This window comes from Papio anubis, chromosome 13, assembly GCF_008728515.1.
Source record: "Papio anubis isolate 15944 chromosome 13, Panubis1.0, whole genome shotgun sequence".
Taxonomy (NCBI): domain Eukaryota; kingdom Metazoa; phylum Chordata; class Mammalia; order Primates; family Cercopithecidae; genus Papio; species Papio anubis.
The window spans coordinates 80,740,326-80,765,331 of NC_044988.1; the positions used below are offsets into that span (position 1 = coordinate 80,740,326).

Genomic DNA, 25,006 nt, shown 5'->3' on the forward strand with positions numbered 1-25,006 from the left:
CCAGACTCCGTCTCAAAAAGAATAAAAAATTAAAAAAAAAAAAATGAGGAGACACTGGGGAGGGGTTATATAAGTAAAACCAAGATTGCCACTAATTGATAATTATTCAAGCTTCATAACAGATACTGAAAATTACTATTGTGTTTGCCAGAAATTTCCCACAATAATTTTCTAAAGGAAGATAGATTACATAGATACAGATTGCTCAATAGATGGATCAATGACAGAGATGTAGACAGATACATGGATAGACAGACAGATAGATCAACAGATCGATCGGTCAATTCTGAGAGGGGCAGAAGCAATGACATCCTAGTAGCAACAAGCATACCCAACACCCAGAATTGATCTTGTTTTTCAATACCATTCTCCAGCAAAAGGAACCAAGCTGCTTGGAAAAAGGCCTGAGTCTAGGGACTGGGGCAGGGCAAAAACAAGATGAGTATGAAGCATCTTGCAGTGCCTTAAAGGAAATGGAACATGGGGTCAGGCACAGTGGCTCATGCCTATAATCCAAACACTTTGAGAGGCCAAGGAGGGAGGATTGCTTAAGGCCAGGAGTTCAAGACCAGCCTGATCAACACAGAGACACCCCCATCTCTACAAGAAAAAGAAAAAATTAGCCAGGCATGTTGGCAAGTGCCTATGGTCCCAGCTACTCCAGAGTCTGAGGTAGGAGAATTGCTTGGGCCTGGGAGGTTGAGGCTACAGCGAGCCATGATGGTGCCACTGCACTCCAGCCTGGGTGACAGAGTAAGACCCTGTCTCAAAAATAAAGAAATGGAACATGGAACAAGTCAAAGGGATACAGGAACCAACCTGAAAGAACTCCTAATGGCCCAAGCCATGACAGTAGAAGGAATAAAATAAATAACAGCGTTGGATTATAAGCCAAAATGTAAATCTACATGAGTTCATACTGATGGAAATAATTATTGAATGATTAAAGAAATTGGGGGGGGAGAGGCAAATTTTTCTTATAGGAAAAATTCAAAATAATATATGTGGCTATTTCCCCCTATAGGAGGTGGAGCTTAATTCCTACCCACCCTCCCCCTTGAGGGTAGACTAGATTCAGTGACTGCTTCCTTAGAATACGAAAAGGGAGAAATGTTAACTTCACAGTAGAGAAAACTGCCAAATACTATCTTAGTCCAGTAAGAAGGTTAACCTCATGATGTCATGTAGATATCATGTGTCCCTGAAATGATGTGACAAGAAAGGCATTTTACCTCTCTGGCATTCATAACAAAAACCCATAACCCAAATATAATCATGAGTAAAACAACAGAAAAACCCAAACTGGGGGACACTCTATAAGACACCTGGCCAGTACTCCCCAGGACTTTCAAGATCATGAAAAACAAGAAATGACTAAAAAAACTGTCTCAGACCAAAGAAAGCTGGAAAACATCACAACTAAATGCTGCCTTGCACAGGATCCTGGAGTGGGGGAAAAGGACATTAATGTTTTTGAAAAACTGGTAAAATCCAAATAAAGTCACAAGTTTAGTTTAAAAAATTAGTAACAAAAAGAAAGAAGGGAGGGAAGAAAGAAAGACAGGCTCATTCTGAGACTACCAGTGATTCCATTTGATAAACGCTGAATGCTGCAGTAAAAGAAGTTCTCAGGAATGCTGAGTTCAACCCACAGTGCTTGCGGAAGTTACAAGTAAGGGAGCAGCTTCTTAGTGCCTTACAGCTCTTAGGCCGTAGAAACTACAAATCTGAGCTACAGAAATTGGAAAAGAATTGTTCTGTGGACAAAGGTAGAAAATTAAACTCTTCATAATAAACTGACCTAGAGAATCTCTGTCAAAGTTAAAGAAAACGGTGGGGGACGGGGGGCGGGCAGGGAGGCGGCAGCAGCAGGAGGGTGTGGAATATCTGGTCCTTGTTACTTTTCACGCAATGATTTGGATGCTTCTATGTATGCCCAGCATAGTACCTAATATCTTCTCTCCCTCACAAGACAGGCAAATGTGACATCCTAAACACAATACAATTATGAGAACATGGGAATGGGAAGAAAGAGCACCAACCGCCATGTGAGAGGGTCCTGCTAAAACAGGCTAGGTATACCAGAGGAAAAAGTAAAGCCTTCTACCTGCTTTGAGGTGAATCAATCTAACACTGTTAGGTCATCTTCACAGACCCATCTATACTTAAATAAAAGATAAGCTTGTTCAAATCTCACAAAAAGGAAGAAAGGTCAACATCTACAGATACAACCAAATGCTACATGTTTCTTTTCCTTTTTTTTTTTTTTTTTTTTTAAATAAGACAGGGTCTTGCCGTCACCCAGGCTAGAGTGCAGTGGCGCTATCACGGCTCACTGCAGCCTCAACCTCCTGGCCTCAAGCTGTTCTTCTACTTAAGTCTCCCATGGAGCCTGGACTACAGGCATACGCCACCACACCCAGCTGATTTTTTATTTTTTGTAGAGACAGAGGTCTCTGGTCTTGAATTCCTGGCCTCAAGCGATCCTCACACTTTGGCCTCCCAAAGTGCTGGGATTACAAGTATGAGCCACTGCACCCGGCCTAAGTCTTTTGAGTACAGTTGAACTTACCATTCCTTCCCTATATGACTTCTGAGTTTCTAGGGATGCTTAGAAAAGTCATTTTCACTGCAAAATATTTTTAAATATTATATTGTGTAGAGAAGAGTTAACACAGACCTAGGACTGCTACCTATAGAAAGACTTGCTTTCGGCTGGGCGTGGTGGCTCACACCTATAATCCCAGCACTTTGGGAGGCCCAGGCGGGCGGATCATGAGGTCAGGAGATCAAGACCATCCTGGCAAACATGCTGAAACCCTGTTTCTACTAAAAATACAAAAAATTAGCCTGGCGTGGTAGTGGGCGCCTATAGTCCCAGCTACTTGGGAGGCTGAGGCAGGAGAGTGGCATGAACCCAGGGGGCGGAGTCTGCAAGTTTGCAGTGAGCAGACATCACGCCACTGCACTCCAGCCTGGGTGACAGAGCGAGACTGCATCTCAAAAAAAACAAAGAAAGACGTGCTTTCTAGCTGAGGCTGGCCTGTGGCTGACATCTGGAAACCTGGATTTCAGCAGGGTTCCCACCATTTCCAGAACTGCTAAGAGTGGTTCACTGTGCCTGTCTGTACAAATAATGTTGTTTATACACCAGCTTCCCTTCAGGGAGGAATTTTGGTTCATTTCAGGAAGAAGGTACAAACATGACCAGCCCCAAATAAAAACCTGAGGCACCGAGTCTCTGATGACCATCTCTGGTGGATACCATTTCACACGTGCTGTCACGATCACTTCTGGAGGAATCAAGCATGTCCTGTGTGACTCCACCAGAAGATTCTTGGAAGCTTGCACTTGGTTTCCTCCAGACTTCACTCACATGACTTTTCCCTTTGGTGGCCTTGCCATACTAAATCTTAGCTGGGAGTACAAATATATGCTGAATCCTGTGAGTCCTACTAGACAATCACTGAAGCTAGGGGTAAACTGGGAGTCTCCTGGCAGGTATATTCATCTATGTTTTCTTCCAAGTACACTTATGATTTTGCTTTCTACATTCAACTCTTTGATCCATCTGGAATTTTCTTTTGCTATATGGAGGGATGTAGGAAACAAGTCTTTTGTGGGTTTTAAAAATCTTCTTAACTGTGTAATAATACATACAGAAAATCATTCAAAACAAATGCACAGTTTAATGAATTATTATAAACAATCTTGTGACTACCCCCCAAGTCAAGAAGAAAATTTATTTGGAAGGCTGCATAAAGAAAGATTTGTACTGGATTCAAAACAGAACTGAAGAAGACTGAAAGATTATATAACATAAAAAAGCACAGTGAGTTTTAAGGACTTGCCCAAGGTCACAGATGTAATTAGCAACAGAGTAAGAATAAGAATGGAGTCTTCCGAACTTTAGTCTAAAAATCCTTGCCTATACCATACAACTGTCTCCAAGAATGACCCTTTTTCTATCGGGTACACATACTATACATACTATACCTTATACAGGAAGTTTTATTTGAAAGAATATCCAAAGGTTCACTAGAACGTATCTCATTCAGGCAATATTTTTTACAAAAATGGAAAAACATACAAATTCAAAGGTCAGAAAACAACATTAGAGAGAACTCACTACTACAAATAAGAAGCTAACTCCATATGTGACCAGCTGCAATTCAACCTTTCTCCTCCTCCTCCCCGCTCATCAAAATTCTCTCCTCCTTCAAGGCCCAGCACCCTCCCAGTTTCACAGTCAAGCACTCATTCTCCTATGTAGGTCACTCATTCAAATATCTACTGAAACTCTACCATGCGCCAGAGCTTGGTGGTCATGGGTATAAAGAGTGAAGAGGGAAGAGGCACGGATGTTGTCCAGGCTTACCTCACAGGTACATGATAACTGCATGTAGAAAGAAAATAACAGAAGGCCTGGGACAGACTGTTTGCGAATAACAGCATTTAAATGCAGAAGAAGGAAAGTCTGAAAAAGGGAATGGTAGGCAACACACAAAAACAGAAAGAAAACATGGGGTCAGAATAATTAGGAAAGATTTTCCTAGGAGACAGCAGTCAACCATCTTCAAATGATGCAAAAAGATCATGCAAGGTAAGAACTGAAAAGAATCCAGTTCATTTAGCAATAGAGTTCACACCTGACCTTGGCTCAAGTAGTTTCATTGAAGTGGTAGAGACAAAAGCAGACTGTGCAGGCTAGAGGAATCAGTGGAAGATTAAAAAGGATGTGAGGAATACAGTAAATGACAACTCTTTAGAAACTTTTAGTTATGAAAAGGGGAGGGGAAGTTATTTTTCATTATTTCAATCAAGTAAGAGCTCTGAGCACATTTAAATAGCAACAGGAAAAAGCCACTAGAGAAAGAGAGATTGAAGAGGGAAAAAATTATTAGACTGTGACCCTGAGAATATGGGAGAGATTAAGATTCAGCACAAGGTCTGAGAAATTACCTTAGATAGGACAGGAAGGCCATCTCTGCCATTATAATAGGAGGGGAACAGGAAGACTGGTGTTGATAAAATCAATGTTACAAATTTTATGGAAGGGCCTGAAAGAATTCCCTTCTGATGGTTTCTATTATTTCTGTAAAAAAGAAGGCAAAGTCTTCTTCTGAGATTTGGAGAGCAGAGGGCAAGTCAGCAGTGTGACAATGGTAGGAAAAGGCTTGCCACAGAGTGACAGGAAAAATTTGTTTGGTAAAATGAACTACAAATGTGAAGAAAGTGTAAAGGACCCAATTGAGGTTAGTGAATATAAATTTACAGCAGCATTAATCCACACAATCAAACAAATCAAAAATAAATCTCCTATTCTTTCTTCCCCCTACCCCAATAGCATTTACATCAGTGTCTAATCACTGAAAAAATACAAACATATACAGACAGTTTTCCAAATCTTCAGTTACTAATATGATTTAGGAAAATATCCTTTATTTCATATCAACCAACTAAAGAGAATTTCTGCTAAAAGAAGTGTCTAGATTTTGTGTGCATATATATACACACATATGAGAAACACACATTAAAAGAAGTATAAAATTCCTCCTTTGCATATATTATGGGGACAATTCCAAAGGGGCAATTATTTATAAACTATACAATTATTATTAACATACACTTGTGAAAGCCCAATTAATGATTCTCTCCAAGAGTCTATGATATAAAGGAGCCAATGGACCTATATTTTCATGTCAGATACATTACTGGTTTTAGTTAGTAAACTAAACCTAAGGTTATTAACGAACTTGTCTATTAGGAACAGCATAAGATTGCTTCACAAGAATGTTGTGAAACATTATATAATGTTATAATGGCTATCATATTATATGTGCAGCTTTTATATTCTTGTGTAATAAAGAATTTCAGTGGCCTCTGTCCATGTTCCTGAGAGGTAAGCGCTATACCCTTGGGATTTCCCCAGTAACTGAAGTGCCTTTGTTATTCATAGCAGGACCCTCTAATCACATCTGATAACTTATGCTGAGGAAGTAACTCATAGTGGGCCCCTAGACTGTTCATGCTAAGAGAGAACTTAGGATGGGGGTTGATTACACTAGAAAGACTAACCATCTTGCAGGTTTCAGCCAGGTGATTAGGGGAGTTGGGCAAGGAGAAGGGTTGGAGGGGGAGGGGTGTTAGAAATCGAGTCACATGGGCAATGATTCAATCAATCAATCATGCCTGGTCAGTAAAACCCTGGACACCAAAGTTCAGGCCAGCTGGTGAGCTTCTGTGATCAGCAGTGCATTGTGTGTATTATCACACATCGCTGTGCCAGAAAAGTACCCTGACACAACAGAAACTTTGCATCTGGAACCCTCTCAGGCCTTGCCCTACATGTCTCTCCCTTTGGCTGGTTTTAACTTGTATCCTTTTCTATAAAACTATAACCATAAATACAGGGCTTTCCTGAGTTCTGACTCATTCTAGCTAATGATTAAACCTGAGGGGGGTCCATGGAGACCCCCAAATCGGTATCCAACAGGTCAAAAGTGAGGGGGGCTCTGGGATCACAGGAACTTGTAGGTGGCGTATGAAGTCGATTCAGTCTAGTGGAGGGCTATGCCCTTAACCGGTTAGGTTTGGCAGAGTAATTATATATGATATAAAATATTTTCTATATGTTATATAAACATTATATATAATTATTATCTCTCAGAATACATTATTCCTTTAATTTTACCTTTTTCTTCCCCCCCCCCCTTAAGCTCAGTGGCAAGAAGAAATTTTCTTTTTCTTTTTTGTATTTTTTGTAGAAATGAGGTCTATGTTGCCCAGGCTGCTTGTGAACTCCTGGCCTCAAGCAATCCTCCTGCCTCAAACTCCCAAAGTGCTGGAATTATAGGTATGAGCCATCATATCTGGCTAACTTTACCTCCTTTTTAAATAAAGCTAACTACTACTATAAAAATAAGTATTTTAATAAATCAGGAGTCTACAAAATATTTGAGAACACATATTCCATCAGTTGGGAGCAAAACATAAATTATTAGTAGAATCTCACCTACAGTAGGAATCCTATGCTAGGTATGTTAATAACCCCATGTACTACCACCAAAGGAAAACTGAGCCAGGCCAGAAAGCTAAAAATCCCATGTGACAATACCTCAGAGACACAAGAGCTCATCATATGGAGGCATAACTTAGTACAAAGTCATAATTACATGATTTTAAGGGTTTTTTTAATTACTTCTAAAGACAGACCACAGTGACACAACTTGCAATTATAAATTCTGCTTTAAAAAACTGGTTCATTTTAAATTACCACAAATATGGACTGTTTTATTTAAAACCTCCCTACACAAAAAAAGTGCCAGGACCTTATGAATTCACTGGCAAATTCTCCTTCATAACTTCTTCCAGAGAAGAGAAAAAGGTGGGGTAAGGGGATGGCACATCCCTGATGTTAAGAGGCCAGAATAACCTTGATACCAAACAAGGGTATCCCCAGAAAGAAAGATAAAAGCAAATAAAAGATATTTCTCATGAATATAGAGGCAAATTAGATAATAAAATAATATTGAAATCATAATACATAAGTAAAAAATATGTAAGTCAAATCCAGTGACACATAAAAAGGATAATACATCATACCAAAATTGGATTTATTCTAAAGATGCAAAGTTGGTTTAACATTTAAAATCAGTGTAATCTGCCACATTAACACAATAGAGAATAACAATCATATGATCAATATATACAGAAAAGGCATTTGATCAAATTCAACATCTGTTCATGCTAAACAGATGGGAACAAACTATTCATGTTGAATAGACAAGGAAGAAAAGAGAACTTCCTTAATCTGATAAGAGATTTTTATTTACAGCAAACATTATATCTAAAGGTAAAATATCGAACACTTTTCCTCTGAGTTCAGGAACAAGGCAAAGATGTTCACTATTACCAATTCTATTCAAATTTGTACTGCAAGTTTTATTCAGAGCAGTAAGACAAAGAAAAATAAAATGCATTAAGATTAGAAAGGAAAAAATAACGTTTTCATTATTTAAAGATAATGACTGGTACACAAAAAATCCAAAGCAATCTATGGAAAAATTAATAGAATAACAAAACACACAAATAAATTGGTTTCCTATATAATAGTAATAAACCATTAGAAAACAAAATTTGAAAACACCTATTACAATGACATCAAAACACATCAAATAGCTGGGAATTAATCTAGGGAAAAATATGTAAGACGCCTACAAAGAAAACTAAAATACACCACTATGAGAAATTAAGGAAAACTTAAAGGATACACCATATTCACAGATTAGAAAATATTAATAAGATGTCAATTCTCCCCAAATTCATCTATAGACAATACAATCCAAGCACAATCCATCAGGTATCTTGGGTAACACTAAAGCTGATCCTAGAGCCAGGCACAGTGGCTCAAGCCTATAGTGGTTCCAGGCCAGCCTGGGCAACATAAGAAGATACTAACTATCTCAATCAATCAATGAATGAGTGGATGAATAATTTTTAAAAGTGTGGACACCACTAGAAGAAAAAAAAAAGAGTTGATTCTTTCTATAATTTAAAGAAATGCAAAGGACCAAGATTTGCCAAAACTATCTTGAAGAGAAAAAACAGTTAGACGTCTTTGGTCAGATTTCAAGGCTAACTACAGTAGGCTGGGCACAGTGGCTCAGCCCTGTAATTCCAGCACTTTGGGAGGGCAAGGCAGGCTGATCGCTTGAGCTCAGGAGTTTGAGACCAGTCTGGGCAACATGGTGAAACCTCATCCCTACAAAAAAAAAAAAAAATTTAGCTGGGCGTGGTGGCGTGCACCTGTAGTCCCTGCTACTTGAGAGGCTTAGGTGGGAGAACTGCTTGAGCCCAGGAGGTAGAGGTTGCAGTGAGCCACGATCATGCCACTGCACTCCAGCCTGGGCAACAGAGCAAGACCTTGTCTCAAAAAAATAAACACATAAAATAAAAACTACAGTAATTAAAAGTGTACTATGCTAACAAAAAATAAGTAGACCACTTGAACAAAATAGAAAATGCATAAAAGACAAATATGTATATACTCACCTGGTTTACAACAGAAGTATCACTGCAATGCAGTAAGTAAATGATGGTCTTTTCTTTTTTTTTTTTTTTTTTTTTGGAGCGGGGTTCTCGCTCTGTCGCCCGGGCTGGAGTGCAGTGGCCGGATCTCAGCTCACTGCAAGCTCCGCCTCCCGGGTTCCCGCCATTCTCCTGCCTCAGCCTCCCGAGTAGCTGGGACTACAGGCGCCCGCCACCTCACCCGGCTAATTTTTTTTTTATTTTTTAGTAGAGACGGGGTTTCACCGTGTTAGCCAGGATGGTCTCGATCTCCTGACCTCGTGATCCGCCCGTCTCGGCCTCCCAAAGTGCTGGGATTACAGGCTTGAGCCACCGCGCCCGGCCAATGATGGTCTTTTCAAAAAATGGTGTTAGATCAACCATATTGCAATATGGGAGAACAATATTTAATCCCTACCTCACACCATATCTATTAGTCCATTTTCATGATGCTGATAAAGACATATCCAAGACTAGGGAATTTACAAAGGAAAGAGGTTTAATGGAGAACTACAGTTCCATGTAGCTAGGGAAGCCTCTCAATCATGGCAGAAGGCAAGGAGGAGCAAGTCACATCTTAACATGGATGGCAGCAGGCAAAGAGACAGCTTGTACAGGCAAACTCCTGTTTTTAAAACCATCAGACCTCCTAAGACCCATTCACTATCACCAGAACAACACGGGAGAGACTCACCCCCATGACTCAATCATCTCCCACTGCATTCCTCCCACAGCACATGGGAATTATGGGAGCCACAAGATGAGATTTGGATGGGGACACAGAGCCAAGCCATATCATTATACATAAAAGAAAATCAATTCCAGATGGATCATAAATCTAAATGTCAAAGGTAAAACAATAAAGTTTCTAGAGAAATAAAGAATATTCTCATTACCTCGAGATAGGAAAAGATATCTTAAAACAAGAAGCTAGATGGTAAGGGAGTCTGAAAAATATGATTAGCAGAATCTGTCCCAAAGAGTAGCTTATAAATGTGGAGCTGGAAATACCCATCACTGAAAAAACTTTCATAATCTGACAAAAAGCATCTATGTAAAATCTACAGCAAATATATCTCATACAAAATCAGAAACAAGATGTGCACTATCATCACTTCTAAGCAAATAGAACTGAAACCACTAGAAAATGCAATATGGAAGTAGGAGATACTAAAAACTGTCATTATTCACAGATTACATGATATTTATGGGATAGGGTATGTAAACTAAGAAAGTTAATCATGTTGCATACAAGATTAGAGTACAGAAGTCAACTGAGATAAATGAGAACAAAGTATGAGACAACGTAGCTTTTAAAAACGTATAATTAACAATGGCAATAAAAACTACAAGTTATTTGGAAATAAATCTAATGAAACATGTCATAGTCCTTTACAGAGAAAATTATAATCCTAACTATAATTCATAACATCTAAATTAATGCAAAAGCATAACATTCATGGACTTTTTTGTTGTTTTTTGTTTTGTTTTTTCCTTCTTTTGAGACGGAGTTTCATTCTGTCACCCAGGCTGGAGTGCAGTGGTGCGATCTCGGCTCACTGCAACCTCTGCCTCCTAGGTTCAAGCGATTCTCCTGCCTCAGCCTCCCAAATAGCTGGGATTACAGGCATGCGCCACCACACCTGGCTAATTTTGTATTTTTTGTAGAGATGCAGTTTCACCATGTTGGTCAGACTGGTCTCTAACTCCCGACCTCAGGTGATCCACCCACCTCAGCCTCCAAAAGTGCTGGGATTACAGGTATGAGCCACCACGCCCAACTACATTCATGGATTTCCATGTCAGGATAGGTTAATGATAATAACCCCCAAGTCTCCATGGCTTAAAAACAACCAACATTAGTTTCTCACCTGGACTACGCCTCAATCATAGATCAGGAGGAGGGCTCTGCTCACTGGAGTCGGTTGATAGAGGCAACACTATCTCAAACACTGCCAGTTAGTGCCATATCCTCAATCCTTCTGGCTCAATTCAACCCTACTGTGGTGAAACTAATCGCATGTCCCTCACTCTGTCCCAGCACTAAATTATATTTTGTGCCCAAAAGAGAGAACTAGAAATAAGTGGTAAACAGCACTAATGCTCACAAATAAACTCAATATTGCAAAGATGGAAACCCCCCACAGTCAAACATTCTCTACAGAAAACAGTGCTTTGTGAAAGCTGAAAAAAATTATAAAATTCCTATGGAATATGAATGGAACAGAATATGTAATAGCAAAGAGCCAAGACTAACTGTCAATCTTCCATAAAAGTGAGGTAGGAGTGGCTCAATCAGATTTCAAGACTTATAAAGCTATGACAATTAAGATTCAGTGTGGCAAATGCAACTGTCAGCACATAGACAAATCAATAGATTAAAACAGAGAACACAGAAAGAGAACTGGGAATACACGGAAACTTGAGATTGACAAAAATGCCATTAAGAATCAGAGAAGAAAAAAATGGACTACACATCAGAAAAAAAAGATCCAAATCTAACAGTACCAAATGTTGGCAAAGATGGTAAACAAACCAAGAACTCTGGTTCACTACTGATGGGGTACATATCAATACAACCTCTGAAGAGCAATTCTGCAATAAAGACATCCCTAGCAAAGTTGAAGAGGAACATACCCTTCCACCTAGTAATTCTGCCATTCAAGAAGCCCATCTACAAACTGTTTATCACCAGTCAGCAAAGAGATAAGGAACACCTTTTATTGAAAAAGTGCTGCTAGAATAAGAAGTGTTAAATAAATTAACAGTGATAGTTGATTTACATTTTGAGGCAAGTTCCTTATTTGCCAGAAATAATTCCCCAGTGCTCAGACAACACTTTATGTAACACTGTCTTAGAAAAAAACTCTCCCAGAGGCTGAGTGTGGTGGCTCACGCCTTTAATCCCAGCACTTTAGGAGGCTGAGGTAATCAGATGGCTTGAGCTCAGGAGTTCAAGACCAGCCTGGGCAACATGGCAAAACTCTGTATCTACAAAAATAAAAAATAAAAAAATAAAAAATTAGCCAGGCATGGTGGTATGCACCTGTAGTCCCAGCTACTCAGCACTCGGGAGGCTGAGGTGGGAGAATCCCTCAAGCCTGCAATGAGTCGTGATCATGTCCCTGCACTCCAGCCTGGGCAACTGAGAACTGAGCAAGATCCTGTCTCAAAAGGGAAAAAAAAAAAAAAAGGAACTCTCCCAGGAAGAGACAAGCACAAGGACACATGTGTGAAAGTGTTCACAGCCCAGGATTAGTAAAAGCAAAAACATATAAACAATCTAAATATCAGTCAACAGGAGAAGGAATAAATATGCAGAGTCACACAACAATTGAAATAAATAAACAAGAATTATATGTCACATGAGCCAACAAGACCATATCTGAAAAATCTAATATCAAACAAAATAAGTTGCAGAAGGATATGTACAGTTTAGTCCCATTTATGGAAAGTTTTTAAATGCAATACATATAGAGTATGATATATACATCACAGCAATGACAATCTCTGAATGAGAACGGAGAGGGAAGGAGGGGAAGAGGAAAGAGAGGAAAAAGGGAAGAAAAGAAAAATGATATGATAAGGAGTAACACAGGGTGTCTGAATTACATCTGCAATGTTTATTTAAAAAAATAAGGCCGGGCACAGTGGCTCATGCTTGTATTCCCAAAACTTTGGAAAGCCAAGGCGAGTGGATCACCTGAGGTCAGGAGTTTGAGACCAGCCTGACCAAAATGGAGAAACTCCATCTCTACTAAAAATACAAGGAGGCTGAGGCAGGAGAATAGCTTAAACCCGGGAGGTGGAGGTTGCAGTGAGCCAAAATCGCCCCACTGCACTCCAGCCTGGGCAACAAGAGCAAAACTCCATCTCAAAATAAATAAATAAATTAATTAATTAAAATAAAATACAAGACCTGAAGCTAATAGCAAAAAATGTAAAAATTTGACAAAGATGAGTTAGACATACATAAATGTTAATAAGGTTACTCTCCAAGGCTGGGCACGGTGGCTCACACCTGTAATCCCAGCACTTTGGGAGGCCAAGGTGGGTGGATCACCTAAGGTCAGGAGTTTGAGACCAGGTTGGCCAACATGGTGAAACCCCATCTCTACTTAAAATACAAAAATTAGCCAGGCATGGTGGCGGGCACCTGTAATCCCAGCTACTCGGGAGGTTGAGGCAGGAGAATCGCTTGAACCCGGGAGAAGGAGGTTGCAGTGAGTCAAGATCGCGCCATTGCACTCCAGCTTGGGCGACAAGAGCAAAAAAACTCCATCTCAACATTACTCTCCATACTTTCCTTCATGGTTGAAATAATTCATTATTTTTAAAAGGATATATATATTCCATGATAATTTTATTTTATAATTATATAAAAAGGGAAATAAAATACATCAGTAATTGTTCTTCTTAATACTTTTCAAATATTTTTCAGTGAAAATACATTTTTTGATTAGAAAAAAAACAGCATACAGGCCGGCATATGCAGTGGCTCACTCCTGTAATCCCAGCACTCTGGGAAGCTAAGGCAGAAGAATCACTGGAGCCCAGGAGTTTGAGACCAGCCTAAGCAACACAGCAAGACCCTGTCTCTACAAAAAATTGAAAAATGAGCCAGGCGTGGTGGTACGTGCCTGTAGTCCCAGCTACGCAGGGCGCTGAGGTGGGAAAATCACTTCAGCTCAGGAGGTTGAGGCTGCAGTGAGCTAGATCATGCCTCTGCGCTCCAGCCCAGGTAAAAGAGCAAGATCCTGTACCAAAAAGAAAAAGAAAAAAAAAGTATACAGAGCAAATATTTTCCAAAAATCCATGTTTTAAAGACAAGAAAAAAAATTTCTTAATCACAGAACTTTAAAGCTTAAAAGGAACCTTAAAGCATATGAAAGAACAAAAAGAGGCAGGGCACGGTGGCTCACACCTGTAATCCCAGCATTTTGGGAGGCCGAGGTAAGTGATCACAAGGTCAGGAGTTCAAGACCAGCTTGGCCAACATGATGAAACCCCGTCTCTACTAAAAATACAAAAATTAGCTGGGCGTGATGGTGTGCATCTGTAATCCCAGCTATTCAGGAGGCTGAGGCAGGAGAATCACTTGAACTCGGGAGGTAGAGGTTGCAGTGAGCCAAGATTGCACCATTGCACTCCAGCCTGGGTGACAGAGCGAGACTCCGTCTCAAAAAATAAAAAAAAAGAAAGAAAGAACAAAAAGAACATTTGAGACTCCGTCTCAAAAAATAAAAAAAAAGAAAGAAAGAACAAAAAGAACATTTGATCTCAAAGGAAAAGTATCAAAACCCTGAGAATCTCAAAATTCCAAAACAAAACAAAAATCCAGTTTAGCTCATGTTAAGTGTGACATTCATGTAGGAGGAAAAAAATCTACTAAAAATATAAATTATGTATAAATACACACATGTGTTTTTGTTTTGGAGACAAGGTTCTGCTGTTGCCCAAGCTGGGGTGCAGTGGTGCAGTTACAGCTCACTGCAGTCTCAATCCATTCTCCCACCTCAGCTTCTGGAAGTAGCTAGAATCATAAACATATGCCACTGCACTCATCTAATTGTTTTATTTTTTGTAGAGATGAGGTCATCCTATGTTGCCCAAGCAATCCTCCCACTTCAGCCTCCCAAAGTGCTGGGATTACAGGCATGAGCCACCACACCCAGCTCATTTATTTTCCTTTAAATAATTCAAATTTATATTATTCACCTGTCTTTAGTTTCTCTATCTAAAGACGAAGAAGGAACTCTCCCTCCTCTTACCCGCATAGAAAGAAAACGACCACTAAAGTTTTAAGGACTTCAGTGTTGCCTACTTTTAGCTACTGACATTTCTGAAAACATTAAATCATTCCTGAGAAATAAAACTGTCCACAGAAATCGCACATTTTTCAGATCTCTCTCAAAAATACAACTTTAACTTCTAAATTAGGGAGGAAAAGCTATTTTCTCACAGGACCAGAAAAGGCAATAAACCTACAATTACTTATTTTTCCCTCACATCATTATTAATGGAAAAAGCATGTTAAAAAAGAAAAAAAGAGAAGAGAAAAAAGAAGAGAAGAGGAGAAGAGAGAAAAGAGGAGAAGAGAGAAGAGAAGAGGGGAAAAAAAAAAAGAAAAGAAAAGGCAATAAATCAGTTTTCTTTCAGGACAACCTGAACATCAAAACATTCCTTAAAAATTATGCAAGAAAAGTAAACCATCAAAAGGAATAGGGAAAGGATTCTATTTAAGGTAATGTTATCCCTGGTTTGGTTGAATTTCAGAGGATTCTTTCTGGTTTGTTTAATTATGTGTCATTACTAACTTTATGAGCATGAATTACTTGTGTGAATTAGAATGAGTAGTTATTTCTGAGTGACAGGTTTCAGGTTTTTTAAGGTTGCTTAAATTTTCTACAAAGAATATTATTTTTTTCTGAATATGAAAATAAATTTTAAAATACAAATCAGGTTAGAAGTCTTAAGTAGAAGCTGAGATTGAAGAGAAAGCTAAAAATATCTAGACCACTGCTAACACTACACGGTATTTTTTAAAAGATCTATCAAGTTCCTATAGAAATATACTACACTATAATATTCTTTCTAATGGTATTTACTTTCTTCTGATTCACATATATAAGTACATAAAATATATCATAGTCACAAAGCAGTTTCACATGGCCTTCTGAGCCTCAGAAAATTGTGAGGCTCACTTATAGATGCATTTATAGACTCACAACCTAACTGACCTGCCAGAGGTCACCGTGTGAATGATACACAGATTCAGAAGCTGAATCCAGGTCAGGTGCAGTGGCTCATGCCTGTAATCCCAGCACTTTGGGAGGCCGAGGACCTGAGGTCAGGAGTTCGAGATGAGCCTGACCAATATGGTGAAATTCCATCTCATCTCTACTAAAAATATAAAAATTACCCAGGCGTGGCAGCATGTGACTGTAGTCCCAGCTACTAGGGAGGATAAGACAGGAGAATTGCTTGAACCCAGGAGGCAGAGGTTGCAGTGATCCGAGATCGCGCCACTGCTCTCCAGCCTGGGCATCAGAGTGAGACTCAGTCTCAAAAAACAAAAAACAAAACAAATAAGCTGAACCCAGAGGCCTCTACCCTCCAAGCACACACTGGAACACAGTACCTGCCTGTAAAGAACTTCTAGTAAAGCAAGTAGTAATAGCTCCAATTTACAGTTGAGAAAACAGAGCCTTGAAAACATTCTGTTGACCAAGATTACAAAGCTACTAAGTGGCAGGGCTGATTCAAATCCTAGACAGTCCAATGCTCCTTCTAGCATGCTAAATTATGACACGGTTTAAGCGAGAAAGCAGGTGAAGATACTAAATCTTACTAGACAACTATATACAACATGCCTCCAAACCAGCAGAGGTGCAGCAGTTACTGCAGAGAGAAGGAAAAGAAGAGAACAGAAAAAGATGAAAAGGAAGGGGAGAACCAGTAAAAGAGCAGAAAATCAAGCGCTCTTTAGACAAGACCTTTTCCTAGGACATACCAATTCTGGGAAAAGAGAGTGAGTGTGAGATAAAGAGAGACAGAGAGAGAGTGTGTGTCTGTGTGTGTGGTGTGTGTTTCATGTCCCAGCTGAAACATTTTCAGAAATGGGAGCCCAAAAACTAAGAAAAGAGTAAGAAACTAACCTATAAGGAATTCACAAAAATTGGATACATCAGGCTGGAAGGCAGGGAAGAGAATGGACTCTAACAGTCAGTACAATTAGGAGTTTGAGGCTAAAACTATGGGAAAGGAAGCCCTAGCTGGCATCTAGATTTTGTGTATAATACTAATATTTTCTGGTAGATCAATCCTGTGAATTATAAATCTAACCAGATACTAACTGGAAGTTAAAGTCGACTTCCTCTATTTGAAATACCATCTCAATTCCCCAAAAGCCACTCTCATACTTGGCAAAACCCAAATGAGGCCAGCAGGATGCTTCTTTAAGAATTAATTAGCTGGGCATGGCAACAGGCCCCTGTAATCCCAGCTATTTGAGAGCCTGAGGCAGGAGAATCACTTGAATCCAGGAGGCGGAGGTTACAGTAAGCCAAGACTGTGCCACTGCATTCCAGCCTGGGCAACAGAGCAAGACTCTGTCTCTAAAAAAACAAAGCAGCCGGGTGCAGTGGCTCACGCCTGTCATCCCTGCACTTTGGAGGCCAAGGCAGGTGAATCACGAGGTCAGGAGTTTGAGTTCAGCCTGGCCAACATGGTGAAACCCCATCTCTACTAAAAATACAAAAAATTAGCTGGGCGTGGTGGTGGGCACCTGTAATCCCAGCTACTCGGGAGGCTGAAGCAGGAGAATCATTTGAACCTGGGAGGCGGAGCAGTGAGCCGAAATCGAGCCACTGCACTCTAACCCAGGCGACAGTACAAGACTCTGTCCCACCAGGCGTGGTGGCTCACACCTGTAATCCCAGCACTTTGGGAGGCCAAAGTGGGAGGATCACGAGGTCAGGAGATAGAGACCATCCTGGTTAACACAGCGAAACCCCATCTCTACTAAAAATACAAAAATTAGCCAGGCATGGTGGTAGGTGCCTGTAGTCCCAGCTACTCGAGAGGCTGAGGCAGGAGAATGGCGTGAACCTGGGAGGTAGAGCTTGCAGTGAGCCGAGATCACGCCACTGCACTCCAGCCTGAGCGACAGAGTGAGACTCCGCCTGAAAAAAATAAAAAATAAAAAAGACTCCGTCTCAAAAAAAAAAGAATGTCCAGAAATTTGATCTCTACTCCTGTTTTTAAAGAGTTACGCCTACCCCCGGCCTTTTTTACAGAACTCAACAGATGCAAATGTACTTAAAAGGAGAATGTCAGGCAGTCTAACAGTAAACATAAATATAAGCTGGGAATGGGGAGAAGATCCATTATCAGAGAGAGACAATCCATCATGGTTCCTGCAGGAGCTGCCTCTCTCCAGCCAAGGCCCAAGGGGTGGCAATGACTACCTTCACAGGCAACCAAGTCCTGAGCAGGAGGTCCTTGCTGATGGAGTCCTTTGCTAGTAACCCTGCCCCACAGAATTAAGGCAATCAGACAGATTATCTTTCTGTTCCCTAGTCCACCAGTCTGTCCCCACAGGGCCCAGGCAGATACCCTAATCTGGAAACCCCTGCATCTGGATCCACTACAGGTCAGGATAGAGTCTTTCTTTCTTTCCCTGGCCTTCTTTTTTTTTTTTTTTGAGATGAAGTCTCGCTCTGTCACCCAGGCTGGAGTACAGTGGCGCCATCTCTGCTCACCACAACCTCCGCGTCCCAGGTTCAAGCGATTCTCCTGCCTCAGCCTCCTGAGTAGAGGGTACTATAGGCACGTGCCACCACACTCAGCTAATTTTTTTTATTTTTAGCAGAGATGGGGTTTCACTGTGTTACCCAGGATGGTCTCAAACTCCTGACCTCGTGATCCGCCCATCTCGGCCTCCCAAAGTGCTGGGATTTCAGGCGTGAGCCACTGTGCCCGGCCTTTTGCATATGATTCCAGGCTACTTCAAACTCCCTGCCAATCCAGCATAGCCCAGAACAAGGCTATCCCTCCCTGCTCATACTGCTTACCACCCCACACTCCCTTCCCCACAACCCCATCATGTCCTCTCCTCCCACCGCACACACACACACAGAGGAAGCAGAGGAAATCATAGGAGTAGCTTGGCAAGATTGGGCCAGGTGACAAGACAGAAGCCCTAGATTTAATGAGTAAGTGGCAGACTCCTGACACTGAGGTCCACAAACACTCCTACCTTCTAAGGCCCTTTCCCCCAGAGACAGCGGCTGGCAGAGATACTCAGTGAGAAATCGGTTTTAGGAGGTGACAAGCAGGAAAGATTACTTCAGCTTGTGAAAGCTAGCTTAGAAGAAATAATATATACTATGCAAGAGTTCAGACTGCATAAAAGTCAAATGTACGATAGTTAAGATCCACTCAAAGCAGCTACTTAGAAGAACAATGCTCATCTGGGTGTGTAAACCCTAGAATGTTCTTTTTTTAAAACCCTATTTAAATCCTAGTAGCTGTAGTTTCACTTTTGCCTTCAGTATATCATAATGATATTAACATATCAATCACGAGCCCAAAAGTTCTAGGAGCTAAAGAATCTAGGAGGGAATAAACAACGTCCTCACTGCTCTTCTAAACAATTCTTCCAATCTCCCAATTTGTCATTTCTCTAAACGCCCAAGAAATAAAGATATGTGAAAATAGCAAAAACAGGCCAAAATTTATTTTAAAGTTGAATTCTGGTTTCAAAATTATCCCATCCCTCAAAATTTCACCTAAAGAAGACATTTCATAGCAGCAGCAGCAATACATATACCAAAATACAGTAGAATGCATAGGAGGGTAGGGAGAAGGGGCCCAACAGTTAAATTAGAAGATAGCAACAAAAAGCACTTTTGAATTGAAGCTACAAAATCCCAGGAATTCACTGGATATTGAGTCCATGATATCAGAGAATTACAATCTGAATTTACAGAGTTTCAATCAAAAGACCATCCAATATCATCTAAGAGTGAAAAGGACACCATACTCTCATTCTGCCTTAGAATGAAGTAGAATTAAATGGCTTTTCTCAAAATCACAATGCATGACAAAATGGCAGAATTAGGAACATCCAATTACCATGATGCCTCCTTCATACCTCTTTTCACAAACAGAACAACTGGCTGGACATGGTGGCTCACGCCTAAAATCACAACATTTTGGGAGGCCCAGGTAGGAGTACAGCGTGAGCTCATGAGTTCCAGACCAGCCTAGGTAACACACAGAGACTCTGTCTCTACCAAAAAAAAAAAAAAAAAAAAAAGTAGCCAGTCATGGTGGCACACAACTATGATCCCAGTTACTTGGAAGGCTGAGGTGGGAGGATCCACTCGAGCCCAGAAGGTCAAGGTGCAGTGAGCCATGATTGTGCCACTGCACTCTAGCCTGGGCTACAAAGGAAGACCTGTGTCAAAAATTAAAAATAAAACAAAATGTAGTCCCAGCTATTAGAGAGGCTGAGGTGGGAGGACTGCCTGAGCCCAGGAGATCAAGGTGGCAGTTAGCCATGATTGTGCCACTGTACTCCAGCCTGGTGACACAGCGAGACCCTGTCTCAAAAAAAAATTAAAAATTTAAAAAAAAAAAAAAAAACTCCATGATGCCATTCCTGGAGCATGTAAAATGATTTTTTGTGATTGTGGCACACAAAGTTATTTGTAAACGATCATCCATCGTCTTTTCCTTGTGCACAGTGCTAAATAACATCTCCAAGGGAGGCCGAGGTAGGTGGATCGCTTGAGCCCAGGAGTTCGAGACCAGCCTTCATGGTAAAACCCCATCTCCACTAAAAATATAAAAATTAGCCAGGCGTGATGGCATGCGCCTGTAGTCCCAGCTACTCAATGGGGCTGAGGCAGGAGGATCACGTAAGCCTTGGGAGATCAAGGCTACAGTGAGCCATGATTGCCCCACTGCACTCCTGCCTGGACAAGAGAGTGAGACACTTTCAAAAAAAAAAAAAAAGACTTCAAGTTTTATCTTTTTCTTCTTTTTGCAAATTTTTTTTTTATGTTTAGCATCACAGAGAATAGAGATTTCAGGCATTTGTAAATTAACATGAACTTAACCAATTATCTCAGGATAGCTAGAAAAGGAAAAAAACAAAAACAAAAACATGATGATCTTGGGGGCAAATTGCTACCTGATAACCTATGCATTTTTAAATGCTCCTACAAAAAAAAAAAAAAAAAAATGCACACATCCTAAGGAACTAAATCTACTAACCTCTACAATCAATGTGATACATGGTTTATCCAATCTTGACAAAAATCCTCAGGATCACCAATGGTATGTTCATCCACTCGTACAAATGCAATTGTATAAAGAATCTATTATTTAGAACCAAAAAAATACAATTAACAGACGTATATGCATAGCTACCATGTTAAGAAAAAAATAAAGCACTTTTCATTTCTTGTTAGATATTTGATGCCCTGCTTTGCAAATTCAGTATGAGGAAAAAAAATTGTAATGACTACCAAATTTGAAAAAGAATAAGGCATATGTCCACAAACCAAATTTACTGAGAACATGCTAATACTTCAAAAAATACACTGCTAATGATTCGCTGAAGACTTAAAATCTCTAATACCAATGCAACATATTTTATCATATATGTATATGTGTGTATATATATCATAAATACATAAACTGTTACATTAAAGTTAGATGTGTTTCAATTATACAATAGTTTTATAAGAAGTGTTACTAAACATGTATACATGTTTTTAGCACATTACATATGAGAACGTAAATGGCTGACAGACATAACCCTGGTCACCGCTGTCCTCTCTTAGCATTCTTCATCTCCTTTCTCTGATTATCTTCCTCTCACTCTTAAATATGCATATGCATGGCCCCCAGTCAGCTGCCTGTGAAGAATATGCCCATTCCCACAGCTCTACCAAGGGAATCATTCCCAAACTATCTCCCTACCTTCAGAACCAAGGTTCCCACACACCTGCAATCCATGTGCCAAGATGTGCTATCTCTTCCCATTCTTAAAACAATCCTGGCCAGGCACGGTGGCTCACGTCTGTAATCGCAGCACTCTGGGAGGCCGAGGAGGGCAGATTGCTTGGGTACAGGAGTTCGAGACCAGCCTGGGCAACATGGCCAAACCCTGTCTCTACAAAAAATACAAAAATTAGCCAGGCGTGGTGGCGCCCACCTGCAGTCCCAGCTACTCAGGAGGCTGAGGTGGGAAGATGGATTGAGACTGGGAAATTGTGGCTGCAGTGAGCCAAAATCACACCACTGCACTTCAGTCTGGGTGACAGAGAGAGACCCTGTCTCAATAAAAAAGAAAGAACAGAAAAAAAAAATCTTCTAAGTTTTATTATCTCATTTTACAGATGAGAAAACCAAGGCCCACAAGTTAGGTCCCTTGTTCAAGAACACAAGAAGTATCAGAATCAGGATTCAAAACTGTCTTTGATTCCAATTCCAGAGGTTTTAGCCACTACTCAAAACAGTCTCCCTAAACAACATGGGGCCTCAATAACTCAACCCATTCATTCAACAAATAATCTTTCTGCTGAACACAGACTACGTATCTGCGGAATCTGTTCTCTCTTTTCTTCACTTTCCTAAATCTGTCTAGAGGCTGCACTCTCCCTTACTCCTCCACCTTCTAGTCTCAGGTCAGATTTAGATTCATCTCTAACTCCTTCCTTCTTTAATAACCCTCATCTCGTTAGCCAACAATTTCTCCCTATTTTAGGGATTTTAGATTATATTAACTCCTTGCCAAATCCACTTCCACTGTCCCAACTCAGACCCTAAGTTTCTTTTTACTTGGCCACTGTGATACCCTCCTAATTAGTCTTGCGGCTCTTGGTCTCAGGATCCTTGCAATCAGTGTTACACCACTGCTATCTGCTACCCTTATAAAACAGACCTACTCATGTTATGCTCCTGCTTAAAAGCTTTGATGGTTCTCTACTGTCTATAGAACAAAGTCCAAACTAGTTCTGTTGGCATTCCTACAACACACTGGTCCCAACCTATCTCCACATCATCATCTGCTATTATACTCCACACCAAAAATAACAATAATTTATAAGAGCTTAAGTGTTTATACAGTACATTTTCACATACATTAATTCTAACAATACTATGAGTGATTCTTGTCATTCCAATGTTAATAGGAAGAAACTGAGGCTTGCAAAAGTAAGGTAATTTGTCCAAGATCTCAAATCATAAAGGCAGCATGGGCCAAGTCTCAAACCACACAGCTGATCCCCTTTCCCAGTACTTCACACAGCACCCCCATTCCCATCACAACAGACTTACTCAGCGGTTTTTGTTTTGCATATTTTCTTATCTCCATGTCTCAGCTCAAGCTATTTTTCCTTTAGCCTCAAATACCATTCTCATTTCTTGAGGTTTCCAAAGAACTGTGTTAGGCAGTTCACTTACCATGCTTTGTATAAGTTATTTATATTTGCATATAAATCTGTCTCTGCACTGAATTATAAGCCCTCTGAGGACAGCACCATACATTATTTACTCAATTTTAAAAGTCTGCTTATTGAATTGAAAAAATATGTGGGCAAAACAAGCCATATAAGATGAGAAGCATCAAGGCCAGGCCTGAAACGAGATCTCAGCAACAGGGATCAAACCATCTGAGAACACTGGCAGTGACGTGACTTCAATTTTAACATCTATCTTCTGAACAAGGTCAATGCTCCTGTGCCAACTATTCTCACTGACACTGGCCTTTATTACATATTATAGTTTACTGAAAGCATAATTCAAAACAGAATGTGGTGGGCCGGGTGCAGTGGCTCAAGCCAATATGGGAGGCCGAGGCAGGCGGATCACTTGAGGTCAGGAGTTCAAGACCAGGCTGGCCAACATTGTGAAACCCCATCTGTACTAAAAAATACAAAAAGTAGCCAGGTGTGACAGCACACGCCTTGTAGTCCCAGCTACTCAGGAGGCCGAGACGGGAGAATCACTTGAACCTGGGATGCAGAGGTTGCAATGAGCCAAGATCGTGCCACTGTACTCCAGCCTGGGCGACAGTGAGACTCTTGTTTTAAAAAAAAAAAAAAAATCAGAATGCAGTGAAAGTAAAAAAATCAGAACGGAAATTAATTTTTAAAAAATAGAACTTTGGGAGGCCGAGACGGGCGGATTACGAGGTCAGGAGATCGAGACCATCCTGGCTAACACTGTGAAACCCTGTCCCCGTCTCTACTGAAAAATACAAAAAAACTAGCCGGGCGAGGTGGCGGGCGCCTGTAGTCCCAGCTACTCAGGAGGCTGAGGCAGGAGAATGGCATAAACCCGGGAGGCGGAGCTTGCAGTGAGCCGACATCCGGCCACTGCACTCCAGCCTGGGCGACAGAGAGAGACTCTGTCTCAAAAAAAAAAAAAAAAAAAAAAAAAACAGAAATATCCGTGGCCATTTTCCATTTTAAATTTCTGATTTGGTTAAGTAACCAAAATGTAAATGATACAGGCTTGCCTTGGCCTTTCTACAAAGATCAGCTCAGAAGCCTGTATTCTGGTCATTTAAGCAATTAGCTCTTAGGGGCTATTTCACCATGGCCACAGAATCATGTTCGACACACAGCTTCCCACGTCTCATCCTCTAAAAGAGTCACCAGGAGTCCCAGCACTAGCAGAGGCTCTCTCAGAAGACACTTGACATGCTGATTATCTGGCCAACTTTTGCAGCTGAAGTTTCCCATAGCTATGTCAAATGGTCAAATTGAATAGTGCATCCTTTAAGATTACACGTTGTTGCTCCTTCATGAGTCGCCTTTATCCCAACGAAGATCAGATTCTAAGGATGCCTTACTTATAACTATAAAGCCCAGAATATGAAACCACTAAACAGCTGACCAGGTGAAAAGTCTCAAATGCTTCCTTCCCTGTGGGAAATCTCTCAACCCACTGCTGAAATATTAACCATAATGTCAACTTTTCCGTAAAGTGGCAGAAGATAATATTAGCAGAAAAACTAGCCACATGTCTTACACTGAATTTCATTTCATTTGCAATAGTCATAATCACTCTAAGCATAAGAAAAGCAAGCTACAGGCTCTGACCTTAACTAATTTACAAACTAGATTTCAGAACTGCCTTTAACAGTCAAAACTAATGGTTTTCTTTTTTGGCAACTTACTCAAAAATCTACTATCAGAATATTTTTTTCTTTTTTCTGAGATGCAGTTTCACTCGTTTCCCAGGCTGGAGTGCAATGATGTGATCTCAGCTCACCACAACTTCTGCCTCCCGGGTTCAAGCAGGAGTCTTACTCTGTCGCCCAGGTTGGAGTGCAGTGGCACAATCTTGGCTCACTGCAACCTCTGCCTCCCAGGTTCAAGTGATTCGAGTAGCTGGGACTACAGGCATGTGCCAC

At 40.6% G+C, this 25,006-nt stretch overlaps 1 protein-coding gene across 7 annotated transcripts in view; it reads right to left on the bottom strand.

The window, feature by feature from the left end:
* Positions 1 to 25,006, bottom strand: part of ECPAS (Ecm29 proteasome adaptor and scaffold) — a 130,057-nt gene that overhangs the window by 97,846 nt on the left and 7,205 nt on the right. For 2 of the 7 annotated variants that reach the window (XM_031654398.1, XM_021927285.2), the window contains exon 2: positions 20,854 to 20,957. The exons of 3 other annotated variants lie outside the window; for them this stretch is intronic. In XM_031654398.1, the coding sequence (XP_031510258.1) occupies positions 20,854 to 20,875 (22 nt within the window). In that variant the 5' untranslated portion in view covers positions 20,876 to 20,957. Of the gene's footprint in view, positions 1 to 20,853; positions 21,701 to 25,006 lie in introns of those variants that run through there. 2 more of the 7 variants (XM_021927283.2, XM_021927284.2) reach the window with 2 other exon arrangements.